Source organism: Symsagittifera roscoffensis, chromosome 3 (assembly GCF_963678635.1).
Source record: "Symsagittifera roscoffensis chromosome 3, txSymRosc1.1, whole genome shotgun sequence".
NCBI lineage: Eukaryota > Metazoa > Xenacoelomorpha > Acoela > Convolutidae > Symsagittifera > Symsagittifera roscoffensis.
In genome coordinates, this window is record NC_087064.1 from 8,928,955 (window position 1) to 8,950,113 (window position 21,159).

The 21,159-nt window shown below is 36.0% G+C and overlaps 1 protein-coding gene across 1 annotated transcript in view; it reads right to left on the minus strand.

Annotated features, from left to right (window-relative positions):
- Window positions 1-11,039: 11,039 nt before the first annotated feature.
- Window positions 11,040-21,159, minus strand: part of LOC134841552 (uncharacterized) — a 46,753-nt gene continuing 36,633 nt past the window's right edge. Inside the window, exon 14 of the mRNA XM_063857583.1 lies at window positions 11,040-11,278. Coding sequence (XP_063713653.1) covers window positions 11,040-11,278 — 239 coding nt within the window. The remainder of the gene's footprint in view (window positions 11,279-21,159) is intronic.

A 21,159-nucleotide genomic window follows, 5' to 3' on the forward strand; every position in this document is an offset into this window, starting at 1 on the left:
GTTTGTAGTAGTAACCGATTGTAGAGCGCTGGTTACATTTTTTAACGGAAACAACAAGAAAAATAAAACAACGTTTAGTCGATTAACCCGGTGGATCGATCGTACCATTCTGTTCGATTTCGTTATCGAACACATGCCGGGAGCAAAAATCGGAATCGCTGACTACCTTTCAAGACATCCGGTAGGGAAGCACAACGAATAAGTAGATGTGAAAAAACCTTTACGTTGACGAAATTTACATCTATTAACAAATTGCTTGGTTTTACTCAAATAGCATCAAATAATGTGGCTGGAAACTATAGATTTTTTCCTGCTTCAGCCAATCAGGTTGCATTAAGCAAACACAATCACCAATTGCCACCGGATGAGGGCTCATATGCATGTGGCAGAACAGCAGCCAATCAGAACGCTTGTGTTTGCATATCAAGGGGCTTAAATTGGATTGAAGACAAAACTGTTGTAGTTATTACTGAGTGTGAACTAAGTAAGCCCTTAAACTGTCCATTTAACGATATGAATTCTTTTCTAAAGAAATTAAACAAACCTCTAAACAAATAACCAGAAATAGTGTCAAGCAGTGAGAACTCGTCGGAGATAGAGCTGGTGGATGAAAATCTCAAGGCCAGAACCAGAGGAACGGTATAGGCAATATCCAATACAATTATTTCGATTCCGTCACGATATACAGGGAAATTACCCGCCAGTGTACCCCGCTAACAATATTATGGGACTGCAAGGTAGTTAAGAAGCAGGACTGTCTGTCCGAGCTGTTTAGCCTCAAACTGGTGGAGGCGATTTAAAAGGCGGACCCCCAACTAGAAGCTGTCCGTGATATGAAGACCACAGGGCCATAGTAAGTATCAAGAATTTAGTTTTAACCTACGTTAAGGAAGAAAATCAGGGAAATCTAGAAACAATCGCCGAGAGGGCCATTGGTGCCTTTTACTTTGCGCCTAATCCCACGATAAAAATGTCGCCATTCGAGGCACACCATGGCTAGGAAGCAAACACGATCCTGCATAACCTAACAAAAAAACCTTCACTTCGAAACTTGAGAATAAGTGTTACGTAAAAAATCTGCTTGTTTAGACACTGACGAGCCAAAGGCGCACAAAATACCACACACCGCTAGAATGGACTGGATCATGCGCTCGGAAGTTGAGAATGGAAAACATGAAACATCCTATAGAGCTGACGGCAAATCTCCTGTCACACGAGGGGGAGCCTTGTGGGGAGGCCAAGGATAGTACTGACACCCCAGGCAAGAAACTATCTCGACGAATAGAACCACTATTTCAACGAATAAGGGAGAAAAACAGCAGGTAAAAATTAACTACGAAAAAATTAGCTAGTGAATCTAAACACACTATAATGGTTAGCGACGGTTCTGTGCCTAGAAACTTTCCAGTTATCGATATGAATTTCCTTCTAAATAAATTGAACAAACTTCTAAACAAAAAATCAGAAATAGTGTCAGGCAGTGAGAACTTGTCGGAGATAGAAGTGGTGAATGAAAAAATCGAGGCCAGAACCACAAGAGCGGTAGAGGCAAAATCCAATACAATTATTTCGAGTCCGTCACAATTTACAGTGAAATTACCAGCCAGTGTACCCCGATAGCAATATTATGAGTTTCTTTTCATGGGACTGCAAGGTGGTTAAGAAGCAGGACTGTCTGATCGAGCTGTTTAGCCTCAAACTGTTGGAGGCGAATTATATGGCGGACCCCCAGCTAGAAGCCATCCGTGATATGCTAGTTAAGAAGGAGCCGAATTTTGCGGAGGCAGCAAGAGCTATGGGGCGCTACTTGGTGCCTCTGGATGGACGAGCGGCTGGCCATTCCCATTCCGTTATGCCGACCCACCATCAATCGAATCCACAGCTACCACCACGGGAGGACCAGTATGTTCAACGCGGCAGGGGATATGTGGTTCACGTATAGTTATCGGATCCTGGTGTCGGCCGCAGTGGAGTTTGCCATGTGCATGGCGGCAGGTAAAAACTTAAAAACTGTAAGCCGAAAAAAGGACCTGGGCACAGTGTATGAGCCAAAAGAACCGAATGAACGTATTCAACTATATATCTGGGGTCGCATAAAACACTTAAACGAATCGGAGAAATACGTTGTGGTGGCGGTCGATCGGTTCTCCAGATGGCAATTGGCCTTGACATGCAGTAACAATAAGTCGGGCAAGGTTTTTAAATTCAGTTTTAAATACATAAAGACGCATGGGGTCCCTAGGAAGGTTTATCTGGCCAAGGGTCAAGTTTTACCTCAAAGGTAGTGAAGGACTTCTGTAACACCGAGCGAATTGAAATTGTATATTCCCCCGCAAAATACCACAGGGCTATAGGAAATATTAAGCATTTTGTTTTAACCTTGTTAAGGAAGAAAATCAGGGAAATCTAGAAACCATGGTCAATAGGGCCATTGGTGCCCTTTACTTTGCGCCTAATCCCACGATAAAAATGACGCCATCCGAGGCACACCATGGCTGAGACGCAAACACGGTCCTACGTAACCTAACAAAAAAAACCTTCACTTCGAAATTCAATTGCTTGCTTAGACACTGACGAGCTAAAGGCGCAAAAAAAGCCACACACCGCTATGAAAGGGTTCTGTTCTTAGAAAGAGTGGCGTCGCTGAAAAATGGGACTCGGAAAAGGCAACTGGGTAACGGGAACTGCTAAGCTCTCCGACGATGACTGGCTTGCGGAAAAAAATGGCACTAGTAAAACATGACACGAAGCGTAGCTAACATAGCGAGATCATGGGAGGAGGATAATTAAGACTCGGAAAAAGACTCAGCGTTGCTACCATGTGGAATTGAGGCGCGGGCGAATGCAACAGAAAACGGCCAAGGTTCTAGCGTGGCGGTTGCGAATGCGGGCAAAGCGGACGGCGAAAAAAGGAAAAGCGGCGGACCAGAGGCGACGGGAAATCTACCGGCAGACAAGGAGCTGGATCAAGGCGCGGAAAAGCCAGTGGAAAATAATTCGGGTAAGCAGACGGATAATAAAACGGCGAATGAGATTGAACAAGGATTTGAACCGGCGGTGCCCGAACAAGAGGAAATGAAAAAAAGAGCGGGCGACCTAGGAGCAACGACTAGTATCGTAATCGACTAAAGACTTGAACAGCCAAGACGAATCGGGCTCAAGAAAACGCACAGGCAAGCAAACGCCCGTGTCAAAATTGGGAACATAAATGACCAATGCCTTTATTCGGGACGAAGGGAACGGGAGCCAGCGGAGAAAAGAACGGGACGCGGCGTATTCGGAGGAAGCCAGCAGAGAAAAGAAAAAGGACGGGACGCGGCGTATTCGGAGGGAGAAAAGAAGGAAAAGTGAACTAGTGGGAAACTTCACAAACTTTACTTAAAGAGCCCGGGGAGAGGGTTGACCGTAGGGTCTAAAACTCAAATCAGCCACCAAATGCATTTTCAGTTTTCTAAAGAAGAGGGAATGTTATATATATATATATGTTCAATAATTGATACCCGTCTGCGGCGTTGTCACTCTCCAGTGATTATAAAACAGTTGACTATCTGAGTTCATAGTTATAAAGCTGACTGCTCTATTTTCAATTCATTACGGAATATACTTTGCTCGAGAAACGTTTTCAACACAACTTCATTTTAATAAATATGAATTTGAAAGGTTTTAAGGAGTGAGCTTTCTGAGCCCAAGTATTTTTTTTCAGGCCAATTCTTATGATAAGAGTCATTTTGCGAATGAAACTTTTCATTTTGTACAATGTCTGATTATGTAATTCAATGATGCAAGGTTTTTGTTGTATTCGTTTTCTTGATGTAGTCGACCATCGTTTTTCAATCCTGGTCGACTCATGTATCGAACCTGGTCGAAGTGATTCGTTTCCGTTGGACCAAACCTTTTTGTCAGCCGATATAATTTGGACAAAAAACGGACATCGGTTAAACCATTTGGTCTATTCATAATTTGACCTCCTCAACCCGCGTTTTCGAATTACTGACACATCGGTTAACTGTTCTTGCCACTGTTTTTTAGCGTGATTGAGGAGTTTCGTATTCTTGGAGTATGTTTAAATCTAGGTAAACTACATTTAGCTTATTTAAATCAATTGCTGTCTACTGCTTTGCACATTGATCAGTAAACACTTTTCTGTTAAGTAAGCAGTCTTCAGCTTCCGAAATGCATACTGTTATTTCAAATTTAATTTTAAGATTAAATTAAAAGTTGCACTTTTGGAAATAGTATCAGGCGCAAAATAAAGAAACGGTCTGTTAATAAGAAACACCTAAGCGCTGATAAACGGGAAGCAAGGACCATGTATATTTTCAAGGGAAAAGATTGAAAGGAAGTTCTTCACTCACCACTCAAAGGATCCCCTTCAGTATTTCTTTACGACCTCCATTTTCGATCCACCAACCCTAATTTTTTTTCAAAGGCGCTTTGCTAAATTAAGATGTTAATTTTAAATAAGCAATTTTTTGGTCAAATCCTTCCAGAAAGGGCACAAAAACTGAAATAGGGTTGTGAAAGTAGAGTCTTTTTGGTGCTTTAAGAGAGCTTGAACGTTAAACTTGGCGGATCTAATTTTTTTGAAACTCCATTGAAATTTTTAGTAGAAATCATGTATCGGCGAGTTAAGCTTCTGAGAGTTTCATTTTAAGATCCAGAAACAAAAGGCTGAATCAAATTTCAGACGAAGTGTGTTACAGTGAAACATGAAACTATTATCGTAGACAATTATCGGGGTGTCAGTTCAGGGGCGAATCTAGGATTTTCTCGAGGCGGATGGATTCGGATTTTCAAAAAAATTTCGAAACCTTTGTCGACCTTTTTTTTTAGGTCGACTGAATTGATTTTTCGAGCTCTCCCAAAGCACGGTTTAGTCCCTGTTTTGGCCAAATTGTTTGCGCCGCAAGGAAAATTTAAAAAAAAAACAGTCCAAAAAGGCATTTTTAGGCACTTTTTGAAAAACTTTGACCAAAAAATCGCGTTTTTTCGGCGCGCGCTCCCCCCTAAAAATTGATATATATTGGCGCCAAAGGCGCCTTTTTAAAAATTTTAGGGCTGGTCAGCCAAAACTGGATTTCTTAAAAGGTGCAAAAGGGGGACCCTTCGGGTCGGCAGGGGGTCGAATCCCTGGGGGGGGGGGGAAGCGTTCGCCCCCTCCCTCCTAAATCCGACCTTGTGTAAGTTTGCTTACTGTAAAATGTTTCATTCTAGTTTGTTTTAGCAAAAACGTAAGATGACAAGACTTTCAAAGGGGGTTTTGCTCCTATAATTGAATTGCTGACAGCACGCGACCCATCAGGAGATTTAATATAAAAAAACCTTAATTACAACACCTAATTGATCTTTATAGACAAAACTGGTTGTTTGTAGTTGAAATGTCGTCCACACTACATCGTTTTTAAATTATTTTGTTTGATAAAAAGCAATTGAAGATTCCTGAAGCCGTAAAACTACAACTAGACAAAGCTAATCAGTTATCTTTATTCTAAAAAAGGGCATTTAATCTCTTTTGAAAATTCGATAAGTTAACTTCAATCGTCTCTGAAGGAAAAAATGAGCGTAATAATTGTGTCAACCTTCGGAGAGCAAAAACATCAAATTCTCAGCGAGGGCATAAATTAGTTCAAAACATTCCTTAAAGGAAACTTTTCAAAACCGTAGAACTTAACTGAGAAATATTGAATATGAAATATTTTATTGTTCCGACTTTCGTAACGAAAGTAACGGAATATTTGTGCTCGGGGTGATTTTTTTTCTTGAGACAAACTTCGACTTTTTAAATTGCCATTTCTGATGGATTTCTAAAATATCATTCAATAGGTATTGTTGTTCTGAGCTCAAATTTGAAAAGGTGTTTCACCCGTGATCTTTTATAGAAAAATTATGGGAACTTAGCCATTTTAGCCAATTGGGACAATTAACGCGCGATATATTTCGCGCGATTAACGCGTAAGCGGAAATTAAATTCGTCTTAGAAATTGTTCAAATTGATTGAAGGAAGTTTGTTTTTACAGAATTGAGCTGTTAGTAGGAGCTAAATTTATCACTTTGTATTTTATATGATGTGTGGGGGAATTTTTTTTTCACCGAAAAAAACATCAATTAAAAAATGTTTTGTTTTACTTTGTTACCTTTACCTTTACCTTTTATGTTACTACTGCTCTATAGACCTTGAAAAGCAATCAGGGCAATCAGGGCTTCGCCCTGATACGAACAGTCTTGTTCCTTTTAATTACCGGTTACGAAACTTAGTCTTCGTCGATAAAAAGAGGTCCATTCGAAAAGCCAGAGTATTTACTTACAACGCAGTTTTTAAAAGAACTCAATGGAAAAATCAGGGTAAATATTTATTACGCCGTTTTTTTTCTTCTACAAAAGTAAATTTAAAAAACGATTGTACAATATTAAATGGTTTTGGACGGAAAGTTGCGACAGAGTAACGTTTCGTCAATTTTAAACATGAAAATATTTCAGCCTTGTCCATTTTGTTCGACAAACTGTATTCCCATATAAATTAAAAAGTTATGGTGAATTTCACTGAATTGTTTTGGTTATCAGGCCATGAAAAAGACAAATTAAAAAAAGGAATTATACTTACTTTTCTCGTAATTTATTTTTATAAACGCTTTTAAAACGGACTTGTAGGTTTGACGTGTTTATTTCAATCTATTAGGCTATTACGCTTTTCATGCTTCTCAGTGACTCGGCTTGGCCCTGATACCAGCAGTCTGGTTATTAATCTGAATTCAGTTAGTAAAAATTTTCAGAAGAAAAACCATCGCAGTATATAATTAACCTTAGGAGAAGTTTGCAAATTAACATGCTGAAAATTATATATCAACAAGACTGTTCGTATCAAGGCGAAGAGCTGAATGTTCCGACTTCCTTTACAAGTCTATTGAGCAGTAATATCTTGAAAAAATCAAATGAAATAGAATAAAACGAAAAATTGTTTTTTCTTCAACTGAGATTTTTGTGAAAACGCCATAAAAAGTACAAAGGGAGGATTTAGCTCCTAGTAACAAATCAATTATGGCAAATAAGCTTCCTTCAACCAACTTGGAATGATTTTAAAGATGAATTAAATCTCCGCTTACGCGTTAAAAGCGCGAATTATATTTGGCCAAAAAACAAACTTTAAAACTCCCAAAATTTTACGAAAAATGATCACACTTAAAATATTTTTTCAAATTTAAGCTCAGGACAACCTTTTTTTGAATAATGTAAAAAAGTTGCCAAATGATGTAAAAAAATTGATGCAAAAACGCTTGTTAAAAAGTGGAGATTTGTCTGATGAAAAAACTAGCCCTGCACAAATATTCCGGAACGAAAAGAAACGAAACCATAGGTTTTTAAAATTAGTTTTTCTTCGCTACGAAAAAATGCTTGTCATAAATTTCATTTGATGTAAAAAAAGATTTGGTTAATTGTATACTATGTACGATATCTTAATCAAAATTTTAGTCTACGCGTTCAAACACAATTCTAGAAACTTTCTACCACTTCTAGAAAATTGAAAAGTTTAAAAAAAAAATTTAAAAAACATTGAGTGAAACAGTTTTTTTCCTTGAATAGACAGAACACAGAAGAAAGATTTGCCATTAGATACCAGTTTTTGGAACGTTTACATGGGGTGCTGGAAATTTCCTCTAGTTGCCTCGGTCGGGAGACTTTTTCAATTCAAAGGAAAATTGGAAAATTGTTCAGTTTCGGATGTTACAACGGCACAAATTTTTTGCCTTCAAAACATTTTAAAGACTTTTAAATTCCAAACTTTCCTTATTCTTGATGGGATTTTTTGAAAGCTTTCAAAACCACTTTGAAAATCTTGTGGGTAATGAAAGAATATTTTTCGTACTTCTGTATGTTACGGTGTTTCAGCACACAAAAGATTGATAAGCTAGGAAAGTAAAAATCGTGAAACAATTCGCAGGCTTAGTCGTTACATAGCCTGTTTGGCTTCCATACTAAACAAAATAACTATCATAAAAGTCCATTGTTACAGTTTACGAAAAAAGTTTGTCATACAATTTTCAAGAATGAAAAAGATTTTCCGCAAAAACAATTTTGCAGAAAACTTTCATTTTTGTTTTGCGCAACGAAATTAATTTTCTTGCCAATTGTACTGAAATGAACTATAACTATAATTTTTTGTTATATGAAACTTTTTTGTGTAACTATTTTTTGTTATGTGAAACACATGAAACTATTTGCATTTTTTAAAACTGTTTGGCAAATATGTTTTTTTCAAATTTTCAATTACAGAGAAAAAATTTAATTTTTAGGTAACTCGGTTAATCAATTCTATGTTCGAACAAGCTTCCAAGTCCTATGTTTGAAATCCACTTTTCCAGAAAAATTAAGTCTGTCCAAAAACAGACCATCTTTTAAAATCATTGATTTTGCTGAGATAAAGCCATTCTAGCCATATGCAAAGTTGTCGTTGTTTGATATAACACGTTTTGTAGCAGTTTAGTCCAACGGTTTAACTTACTTAGCATATCTCAGTTTTCAGGCAACTTTATGCTGTTTAATCAATTGATTTTCTCAATTGATAAAACTTTTTTTATTTCCAGGCAAAACATATAATTATTAAGCAAGAAACAAAAAATGTTTAATTTTGTTTCTGGCAAAAGTTTCATTAAACTAAATCCATTCAAAAAAAAGTTAATCAAACAATTTCATAAACAAAAGCGGCTAGACATTCTAATTCTACTTTAATTTTTCTTCTATTGAATGATATGGAGTTGTATGACAAGCATTTTTCATAGACTAAAGTTGTATGACAAGTCTTTTTGCCAACCCGATCATTGATCAAAACCAATCACCTAAATTAATCTATTTTAAGAATGAATTTTGCGAATCAAGTGATCTCAGTTTGATCTCAACTTTTTCATTCAATTGAGCACTCAAGCAATTTCAAAATTGATAATTCCTGGCTTGTAGAAACATTTATTTAAATTATTACCTTCAAGCAAGGTCCACTTTAAGCATACTTACACTTTTGTTTTTGAAAAAAAAACAATCATACTATAAGATGTTTAGATATGTTTTGTATACGCGCACTGTTTGGAATCCGGGGACAAGCCTTAAAAATTGTTCTAAATTGTATGTCAAATCCATTTGTTATATTGGTATTCTCAAGCCAATAAATGTTTTTAAAAAAATTGTCTTGTTATAAAAAAATGTTGATATAATCCGTCGTAAATATGCTGTTTTGTCAATTTTAGCATTTGCATTCTGCTGTATCAGACAAAGTGTGTGATTTTCAACCATTCAAAGCGAACACCTCTCCATGGACCATAATAGGCATCAGAAAAATTGAGCCCTTCGTTTTGATAGGAGCGATCTTGTTCAGTACTTATTTTTATTGCTTGCGTTGCAAGTTCTTGCTGTTTCAAGAAATTTATAGATTTCGTGCTGATAGAATCAATCATCTTCCTTTTTTCGGCTAAGGAAACAGTGCTGATTTAATAATCCGGAAAAAACGCAATAAACTTGAAGTTTAAATTGCATTTTTCTGAAATTGTGTTGACCATAGGTAAAAAAAAAACGATGAACGATGAAAACTTGCTAAGAAGCTCAGCAGAATTAACATGACAGTCTTTGTTTTGCGAAGTTCGGGCCCAAAATTTTGCAAAAACAGATAGATCATTTTGAAACTTTATAGTAAAAAAAAAATACACCAAAGCTACTTAGCCGATCACTGACATAAGCATTTCAAAACGAGCCTCTCACGTAGCCCCACAAGCTTTCAGAATGGCATGATCTTTAATAAAAACTTGCGCATAATGTTTAAAAAATGTTTTAGTTATAAAATTGGTATTTTATTAGTAAAAACGAAATTTTTTGACTATTAAACAAAACAATTAGTTTATACAACGTTTTACAGATTATAGTCCGCTAAGAGTTTGCTGAGCTACGTAAGAGGGTAACTTTGATTTATTTATGCCAGTGATCGGTGTAAGTTTGGTGTAATTTTTGATGTAAAAAAAGCCGAAAATAATCCGTTTTTGTGGTGAAACTTTGGGCTCCATTTTCCTAAAAAAAAAGAGAACCATATTAGTTCTGCTGAAACTCAAAGCAAGTTTTGTCTTGATGGTTTTCACCTAAAATCGTCCAGCAATAAAAAAGATGATAACAGTGTGATTTGCTTCTTTTGAGTGTACTCTTTTTCGTAACTTGGGACAGTTTCAACGTAGTTTTGATCGTTATCACAGTCAATTCAAGGGAAGTTCTCTAGCCCCGTTTATATAAATTGGTGAAAATTGTTCATTTCTAAAAAAAGAAATCAGACTTTCAAACTTTCAAATAAGTGAACTCAAATGCCATCGCCTAGTTAGCCAAACTAATCAGTTACCCGAAGGGGGTGGATCTAAGATTTTCTCAGGAGAGTGGACTGATTTTCAATTTAAAAAAAAAATTCAACTTTCTTAGCTCAACCAAATTGATCTTCAAAGCTCTTTTAATTCAAGATAAGGACCCTATACTGGTCAAAATTTGTGTGTCATAGGCAAATCTTTTTCAGAAAAACTTATTTTTACATTTTTTTGAAGATTTGATCAAAAAATGTGTTTTTTTGGCGCGCTTCCCCCCTTAAATTTTGAGTATATTGGCTAAAATTTTCACTCTGGTCGGTCAAGAATAGATGTCGTAAAATAGTACCAAAATGGGCCAATCTCGGGCCTTAAAAAACTTTCAAGGTCGGTTGGTCAAAAATGGATGTCGCAAAATAGTACCAAAGGGGGAACCTTTGGGTGGTCAGGGTGTCTAGTCCCTAAAAAAGAACGCCCCACCCCTCCCCAAATCCGCTTCTGGTCAACCGAACTAATCAAAAAAATAAAAATGTGGTTTCTCGAAAGTTGTAATTTTCAAAACTTAGAATTGAAATTTTGAGTTTTTGAAAATAACTGCCTCAAAAACTTTCAAACATTTTCTTTCCAAAATTTTGTGAATGAGCCGGAGAAAATTTTTTTTTCTAAAAGTAAATAGTAATTATTACTTTAATATAAGTAGCTCACACTCTGTCTTAGAGTTCAAAATCGATAATTGTCAATAATCCGTTGGATCTCAGGAAAATAGTGAGTCAAGTTCGTGAACGTCTCTGGTCCTTTGCATCCCAAATAGTCGCCCTGTGAGTCGATTTCAAAGCTTTTCACAGACTTCACCATTCCATATAGACATTTGGGGGTCGGGTACTGGAAACCGTCCTCCGAATCAGCACAGCCGAATTGATAAACCGGTGCGCCAGCGTCTTTTAAACAGCTGTGAGCGCCTGGAAGTTGACAAAAGAAAGCATTTTACAAAATGGAGGGCATAAATTATAATCAGATGCCCCGCTAGTCAATCAAGGAGGGTTATCTTGCAAGATCTTCAATGGACCCTTCGATTGAAATCGAACATGTTTTAAGTTCAGTTTTAACTAAAAAAATCAGGGGACACGATAAAAAGTTTCAGTTATAGCAATTCTAATTTTTTCTAAATCTGGCACTTTTTTCGTTTTCGCTCGCAGTTCAATTTTTCCATGCTTGACATTTTTAGCAGAAAAAATCAAATTTTTTTTTCCAAATACTCCTGAGAACACGGTAGCAATCCCTCAGTTACTCTTTAATCAAAATTATTGAATAATGAGTTAGAACCGATGTGGTTAACTCATAAATAGATCTTATTTTCGGCCGGATAGATTCGTGCAACTTCTTAGTCTAATACCGATCCTAATCTTACTCTTATATCTACTAGTCTCAGGGTGTTTAACTAGTCTCTGCTAGGCTCAATAGATCTAGAGTATACTGGCTTATTGCAACTGCTGAAGTTCTCTTGGAAAGGCAACTAATTTCTAAGTTATATTCAAATCTCTCTGGTGCTGAAATTACAAACAATTTCAGCACTTACAAATAAGTGGGTTGTTAGTTGGGTGGATTATGATTGGTTATTATTGAAAAATTTACAGTGGTAAAATATCTAATTTATCCAATAATAAAATGTAGTTTAGGTCAGGTTCCACCCATCCGGGGTTTACAGAGTTTTATAGAACTATCTTTCTTCTCTGCAATTTGAAGGATGGATGATGAACGTTGGTATTTGACGAACATCATTTTCTTATCCGGTTCCTCTTGAAGAAGAACGTTCCAGGACGCTGGAATTATGGATAGGAAATTGTTACGTCGTCATTCGACAACGACTGTGATCCCCAATGAAATCAATCGATTTCAAAATGGTTTGCTATGTCAGGTTTTTCTGAATTATTAGAGAATTGTTTTGTGTGCAGCCTCGTCTGGGAATGGCGTGAAGATCGTGTGTGGAAGGGATGCCTTGTAACTTGGATCTGTACGTATACTTGAACATCGAGGTGGTCATTGTTCTAGTTCAAAGAAGTCCTTTTCTGCGAAGTCAAGTCGTACTCTAAATCCTTTGAGTTGTGATTGTGAACGGCATGTCGGTTGTGTTTAGCCATTCTTTTGTTCGAGTGTGATGGGATCATCTAGTCTTTGGATGTTCGTCTTTGTTGTTGTGTATGATCTATATACTGCAAAGTATGATTTACATTTTATAAAATTATGTTAATTTGGTTTTTTAATCATGAATTTAGTTACTTGTTTTCACAAAAGCGTTTTGTTTTAGTTTGGTTATTTTGAAGAGTTACTTACCCTTGAGTACCTCTTATTAAAAATAGGAGTGTGGTCACAAAGCGTGGATGTAGCGCGGAAGGTTAGGCCGGCTATAGATCCTGCTCAGGACGTCCTCTCTGGTGGGTTAGGCCAGGAGTGGGAGTATGATTTCATGCTCTTTCTTTGAGAGGTCCTGTTATGTGATAACGTTTTATGTTGGGTTTATGTTGATCTTTCTTATGTTACTTTGGTTGTGTCCTTTTTTCAAAAATCAAATTCGGTGATCAAGTCGGTTCTTATTTCCATTGGAAATTTGTGAACAGTGTACTTTCTTTTCGGAGAATGTTGCTGTAAATTTATATCCTGTGACTGTGGCTGCTCGGGCTTTTGAATACAATGTTGCTATTACATTTGTAGTTTCTATAGCTTGTGGTTCTGTTTATCTATCGTATTTATATGTTACTTCAGTTGTTAAAAATGGTGGTGGTAGCGATTGAGCTGTTATATTTGGTGGATTTAATGGGTAGGGATGTTGAACAATATTGTTAAGTTTGATTGTGATTTCAAATTTTAATTAGGGACTATTTTGTGGAAGTATTTGAATATTATGTTCATGAATATCTTCGTGGATATCTTGTCTATATTGTAGTCTATTGAGTGCCCAACTGTGGAGTCGGTTACTATCTTGATGTTGTCCAAAAAATGGTGGGGGTGCTACGAATGTATTCCAATCTAGTCGTAAAGGGATATTTGTTGATGATTGTTCTCGATATCTAGCGTCGAGGTTATTTGGAAATATTAAAGGGAAAAGCGTCGGTGAAATTTGACTTAATGATGGTGTTGACGGTAGTGATAATGTTTCTGGTAGTGATGATAGTGTTGTATCCGTAGAAATATCTATTGGATCATTCACTAAGTTTGGTTCACTTTGTGTGTATGAGTGTGTCGCCCAATATGGTAGTCGTGCGGTGGGATTGGGGGGGGGGGTTAAAGGGATTTTCACGTATTTGTTCAGATGTTGGTGTTGAACCTATGTAATCTGAGGGTATATTTGAGGTGCAATGTTGTGAAAGTAGTGTGGGAGTAAATTATCCAGTTTAATCTGGGTTAATCCGGTTTGAGTACCGTGGGTTTTCTTTTCTTAGTCATGCTGTTAATTTGTGGTTTATGGTGGTTAGTAAGCTGCGTTGGTTAGTTTGGTTTAGTATATAATTTCTTTCCAACCGGGTTAAAGGAAAAATTGAAATTTGTTATCGTGTGTTAGAGTTGTTGAGAGTGAAAGCTTGAAACTTAAAATCATTATTTAAACAATTCTTTGTGGGCGAACTGTGCGAGTTTGGATAGAATTCTTGAGCGAATGAATGAAAATTTTGAAAAGGTTAGTACTGCTTTCTCATTTCATCAATTTATTGCATAGAATTTGAATTTTACTGCGTTTTGGGGAAATTTAAAATTACAAATTTTCATCGTAATTAAGTTTACTGCTTCAGGGGGAAAAATTTATAAATAAAATTACTACGTTTTGTATAAATTTTACTACATTATTTAGTGCAAGAAATTATTAAGTTTCAAGATAATTTAACTTGTTTGTATTTTTATTTTTCTTTTCTGTTTTGCAGATGATCGTGGTGTGAAGACTAGAAATATAAATCAAACATTGATAGAAAATGGTTAGTACTAATTTAAATTTATTAGTTAGAAGTATTTTAAATTTTACTTACCCTAATCTTCTGGGAAAAAGCCCTGGGGGAAGATGTCTTGAATCATATCTGATGTTGTTAGTAATTTGGCTAGAATGCGTATGATGTTTTTAGTTTGTAGCAGTGGCCAAAGCAATCGAAGTGCTTTAATGGTGTTTAGTTCTTCGGTGCCTACTGCAAACTCGTAAGGTGTGTTTTGGATGAGGTTATATATTTTATGATTATATTTAGTATTGTGAATGAATTCTAATATTGGTATTTCAATAGGCTGGATAAATTCATGCGGGATAAGGAAGGGTCTGGATTCTTCGGCATTGAAGGTTTTTGTGATGGGACAGAATATATACATTTGGGTAACTGGGTCATAGTTGCGGAGGATGCCGCGAAGGTTAGTATCTTTAATGCAATATGTAAAATTAAGGAAAAATGGTGACGTGTACTCTGAGTTAAGAAACTGAAAACAATGGTGAGGTTGTCTTGATGGGGGTGTGCAAATCAAAATGATTTTGTATAAAACAATAGTATGTATATGTGTGCGTTTGTTTAGTGCGTAACATAATATCGTGGGAACAGTGCAAATCGCGTTCCTGTGGTGAGAGAAAGTGAAAGGTTAGTGAAAAAAACTGAAATTTATCATAGAAGCTCTCGTATGCTTGAATATCAGCTAGTGATTCTGAAATAATGTGGTCAAGCTTTCTATCAAAAATATTAAGTGTGAATACGTATGATGTTTTGATGAAAAATTTTTCTGTTAATTGCGGGTCTTCATCTAAGAATTGATCTTGATTATGTCGGATGATATTATGATCGTAGTTTTCTATTGCAAATTCGTTAGCTCGGGGTGCACTGAATGTTTTTAGTAATTTTTTATATCCAACCTAAGTAAATTGTCAAGGTGTTAGTGTTGTGGTTAGTCTATATAACATGTTTTTGTTCTATTCTATGCTGTCATAAGTATTAGCTAGTGGTAGGCAAAGGGGGTTAGTAAAATTATAATAAGCTGTCCAAGGAAGTGTTGGCATTAAAACCTGTTCATCTACAAAATTGCGTGTGTCATTAGTATTATTAGGTGTATTTAATGTATATTGCGGAAATCAGGGTAAGATGATTTTAAGAAAATTTTCCGTGTTGGTGTGTTCCGGGTGATTAATATATTCGCGGGCTGTTCCGGGTTTGGCTGGGAATGGGTGATTTGGAAATTTTCGTTTAAAAGTGCGATAAGCTCGATGAGTGCTAGTAGGTGTTTCGGTGGATGTGGATGATTGTGCCAATGATGGAGTGTAAGCTGAGGAGGGTGTAGGAGTAGGTGGATTTGAGGATGTAATTGTGGATGATAATTGATGTATTGTGAGGGTGTTGGGGTGTATTAATTGTTTTTGTAAAGTCATAAAATTATCGAGCTCCTGGGAAATTTGGGGGTATCTAGGGAATTTTTATATGATCTGTCGGAATGAAGTGGAGAATAGGTTGGGGTCACTTGGGAAGCATAAGAAGGAGTGGAAATGGATGGGAGTGGATGATTTGATGGGATTGGTTGAAAAGGGGGATTTGAAAAAACTGAGGAGTTGGTCTGGGTATAATTAGAGGGAGATGGTTCGGAGTCTGCAAGTTCATCGGGGGTTTCTACAGTGGAGTTATTATTTGTGAGATAGATTGTAAAACTGAAATATCTGAGTTATTATTAGAATTCGTGCTTGATGATATATTATTAATCGGAAAATCGGGTGGTGGGAAAGCAAAAACTGGGATTGTTGGGATTTGAGTTTGGAGGTTGGCTGGGTGGGAATTTGAGCGATGGAGGGATCCAAGTTGTCGGCTCATCGTGGGCTAAAAAAATGATTATTTTGAGACTGAAAAGTGGTTTGGGGTTGTTCTATAATTTGTTCGTATGTATTATCATTTTGTGAATGATGTGTCATTATGTGTTGGATGGGACTTTGTGTTGTATTTGGTCTGGAGTTTGGATTATTTGTGATTGCTAAGTTTCGGAACTTACGGGGAACTAATGATAATGGATGGTTTTGTGGTAGGGGTGGCAATTGTGGTGCGGTAGGCGTTATTTCTATATTATTGTGTTCTTCATCGTTAGTGTTTTGTCTTGTGGATATTTTTGTGTTATATTCTTTTATTTGTGCATCTAGAAGTATTTTTTTTATTGATGATGAAAAAACTCCAAAAAATCCTGCAAATAGTATACGTGCTACACTTGCTTGTCTGTTTACTTGTGTGTGTATAGCGCATGTGTTATAGATTCCTTTTAACAGTGAGAAAAGAAATCCTAGAAAATTAAACATGGCGTATAAGATAGTTAATTTTTCTAGGATATAATAGGGCCATCCTGGAAAAGCTAGAATTGCGTTCTTTAAGGCGACAAAACTGAAAATATTTATAGGTGAAATATCTTGTGGTCTGTATTTTTCACCGTTTAATTTTATGTTGTTTTTAATATCTTTAAAATATCCGCTATAATCTTGTGTATAAATGTCTGCGAATCATGCGGTTTCGGCAAGTTTTCTTAAATTCTGGTCTATTGATTGTCTTTGTATTGTGTCCATTTGTGTTAATAGTTCCTGAAACTGTTGTGTTCTAATGTGATGAAAATTTTTTGAGTGATTGCATTAATGTAGGGTATGGTGTAAGTAGATAGTATTTATCTTCATCAGGATTTAATTGTACTACATTGTGGCTACTTTCTGATCCACATGGGACTGCGGTATCCCAAAAATATGTTCGTCTTGAAAGTGTGTCGACAAAATGTACTTTATTTTTATAGAATATAGGGATTCTTTTATAACAACGTTTGTCTTCAAAAACCTATAATGGTGATACTTTTTTGGTGCAAGTATAAAACCATAAAATATTTCCCTCGTAATCTAAAAAAATTTGATCTGTTTCCTGATAATAAGTATCCTGCGTAAGGTATTTTTTGTACTGCTAGTGCGAGTGATTGTAGGATTTGTGTTCTTTCCAATTCGCATAGTTGATGAAGTGTTTCTAATTCGGAGAGTGACATTTCTTGAAAAATTCGACTAATTGTGTAGTCTAACTTCAAATCTAAGTGGATATCGTAATGAATATTACCGAAATAGGTGCTATTCATTAGTGATAGTTCTTGTAAACGTGTGTTTTTACTGTCGTATGGTTTTAGTTTTCCACCAGGTTGACCTGTGCTTTTCTGAAAGTTTACTGGGATGTACGATGTTCCTTCTGTTATAGGATGACTTGTGGCATAAGGGTTAAATTTTATTTTTCCAGTGGTCATGTCGAATTCTTTTTCGTATTTGACAAGTAATTCAGAGTATTGTGTCTTAAAAAGTGGATTTATGTATTTACATGCAAACTCTGTTTCTTGATAGAATTGGAAACGTGTTAATTTATTTTCTATATCATGGATGTTTCTAAAATCATTACTTTGTTTTCAGGATGGGTTTACTTGTTCGTATGGAATTGATTCTATAAAATAATTTTCATAAAATTTTATCATTCGAGCGTGTATTTTTGCTACTTGGAATGTTGTGCATGTATCTTCGGGACACCAAACAATTGTTGGTTGGGTCCTTGTTGTAGGGTCACAATAACCTTGATCATTTTTGCAAGGTAATCTAATTCCTTGATAGATCATTGTTTTATCAGATAAATCTCGTGTGAATTGTACTTTTTCGAGCTGTATTTTCCAATCGAAAAACATTATTTCTTGATATCCTTTATTTTTTGTGTCTGCTTTGCAGTTTGAGGGGTCATTTATTCCAATGTGTGGTATCCAGTGTTTATCGTGTATGTCGTAAGTTAATCTTCCATGTGCGCCGTTGTATGGGTATTTTTTGTCTAATTTTATATGTCCTTGATATCGTTCAAGTTCTGCTTGATGTACAGAATCGGCAAAGACTTGGGAATTTACTATTTTTCTGTCTGTGCTTTTTTTTCTTGTGATGTTTAGTCTGAGTAGTTCGTTTTTACAATCATCGGGATTTAGATGTAAAAGTCGTTCTATTTTACTTTGATAAAATGATTCGTGATCAAGTCGGTTCTTATTTCCATTGGAAATTTGTGAACAGTGTACTTTCTTTTCGGAGAATGTTGCTGTAAATTTATATCCTGTGACTGTGGCTGCTCGGGCTTTTGAATACAATGTTGCTATTACATTTGTAGTTTCTATAGCTTGTGGTTCTGTTTATCTATCGTATTTATATGTTACTTCAGTTGTTAAAAATGGTGGTGGTAGCGATTGAGCTGTTATATTTGGTGGATTTAATGGGTAGGGATGTTGAACAATATTGTTAAGTTTGATTGTGATTTCAAATTTTAATTAGGGACTATTTTGTGGAAGTATTTGAATATTATGTTCATGAATATCTTCGTGGATATCTTGTCTATATTGTAGTCTATTGAGTGCCCAACTGTGGAGTCGGTTACTATCTTGATGTTGTCCAAAAAATGGTGGGGGTGCTACGAATGTATTCCAATCTAGTCGTAAAGGGATATTTGTTGATGATTGTTCTCGATATCTAGCGTCGAGGTTATTTGGAAATATTAAAGGGAAAAGCGTCGGTGAAATTTGACTTAATGATGGTGTTGACGGTAGTGATAATGTTTCTGGTAGTGATGATAGTGTTGTATCCGTAGAAATATCTATTGGATCATTCACTAAGTTTGGTTCACTTTGTGTGTATGAGTGTGTCGCCCAATATGGTAGTCGTGCGGTGGGATTGGGGGGGGGGGGTTAAAGGGATTTTCACGTATTTGTTCAGATGTTGGTGTTGAACCTATGTAATCTGAGGGTATATTTGAGGTGCAATGTTGTGAAAGTAGTGTGGGAGTAAATTATCCAGTTTAATCTGGGTTAATCCGGTTTGAGTACCGTGGGTTTTCTTTTCTTAGTCATGCTGTTAATTTGTGGTTTATGGTGGTTAGTAAGCTGCGTTGGTTAGTTTGGTTTAGTATATAATTTCTTTCCAACCGGGTTAAAGGAAAAATTGAAATTTGTTATCGTGTGTTAGAGTTGTTGAGAGTGAAAGCTTGAAACTTAAAATCATTATTTAAACAATTCTTTGTGGGCGAACTGTGCGAGTTTGGATAGAATTCTTGAGCGAATGAATGAAAATTTTGAAAAGGTTAGTACTGCTTTCTCATTTCATCAATTTATTGCATAGAATTTGAATTTTACTGCGTTTTGGGGAAATTTAAAATTACAAATTTTCATCGTAATTAAGTTTACTGCTTCAGGGGGAAAAATTTATAAATAAAATTACTACGTTTTGTATAAATTTTACTACATTATTTAGTGCAAGAAATTATTAAGTTTCAAGATAATTTAACTTGTTTGTATTTTTATTTTTCTTTTCTGTTTTGCAGATGATCGTGGTGTGAAGACTAGAAATATAAATCAAACATTGATAGAAAATGGTTAGTACTAATTTAAATTTATTAGTTAGAAGTATTTTAAATTTTACTTACCCTAATCTTCTGGGAAAAAGCCCTGGGGGAAGATGTCTTGAATCATATCTGATGTTGTTAGTAATTTGGCTAGAATGCGTATGATGTTTTTAGTTTGTAGCAGTGGCCAAAGCAATCGAAGTGCTTTAATGGTGTTTAGTTCTTCGGTGCCTACTGCAAACTCGTAAGATGTGTTTTGGATGAGGTTATATATTTTATGATTATATTTAGTACTGTGCATGAATTCTAATATTGGTATTTCAATAGGCTGGATAAATTCATGCGGGATAAGGAAGGGTCTGGATTCTTCGGCATTGAAGGTTTTTGTGATGGGACAGAATATATACATTTGGGTAACTGGGTCATAGTTGCGGAGGATGCCGTGAAGGTTAGTATCTTAAATGCAATATGTAAAATTAAGGAAAAATGGTGACGTGTACTTTGAGTTAAGAAACTGAAAACGATGGTGAGGTTGTCTTGATGGGGTGTGCAAATCAAAATGATTTTGTATAAAACAATAGTTGTATATGTGTGCGTTTGTTTAGTGCGTAACATAATATCGTGGGAACAGTGCAAATTGCGTTCCTGTGGTGAAAGAAAGTGAAAGGTTAGTGAAAACAACTGAAATTCATCATAGAAGCTCTCGTATGCTTGAATATCAGCTAGTGATTCTGAAAAATTGTGGTCATGCTTTCTATCAAAAATATTAAGTGTGAATACGTATGATGTTTTGATGAAAAATTTTTCTGTTAGTTGCGGGTTTGCGAAGCGGTCTTCATCTAAGAATTGATCTTGATTAGGGCGGATGATATTATGATCGTAGTATTCTATTGCAAATTCGTTAGCTCGGGGTGCAGTGAATGTTTTTAGTAATTTTTTGTATGCAACGTAAGTAAATTGTCGAGGTGTTAGTGTTGTGGTTAGTCTATATAACATGTTTTTGTTCTTTTCTATGCTGTCATTAGTATTAGCTAGTGGTAGGCAAAGGGTGTTAGTAAAATTATAATAAGCTGTCCAATGAAGTGTTGGCTCTAAAACGTGTTCATCTACAAATTTGCGTGTGTCATTAGTATTTTTAGGTGTATTTAATGTATATTGCGGAAATGAGGGTAGGGTGATTTCAAAAAAAATTTTCTTGTTGGTGTGTTGCGGGTGATTAATATATTCGCGGGCTGTTCCGGGTTTGGTTGGGAATGGGTGAATTGGAAATTTTCGTTTAAAAGTGCGATAAGCTCGGTGAGTGCTAGTAGGTGTTTGTGGATGGGAGTGGATGATTTGATGGGATTGGTTGAAAAGGGGGTTTTGAAAAAACTGAGGAGTTGGTCTGGGTATAATTAGAGGGAGATGGTTCGGAGTCTGCAAATTCATCGGTGTTTTCTACATTGGAGTTATTAAATTGTGAGATAGAATGTAAA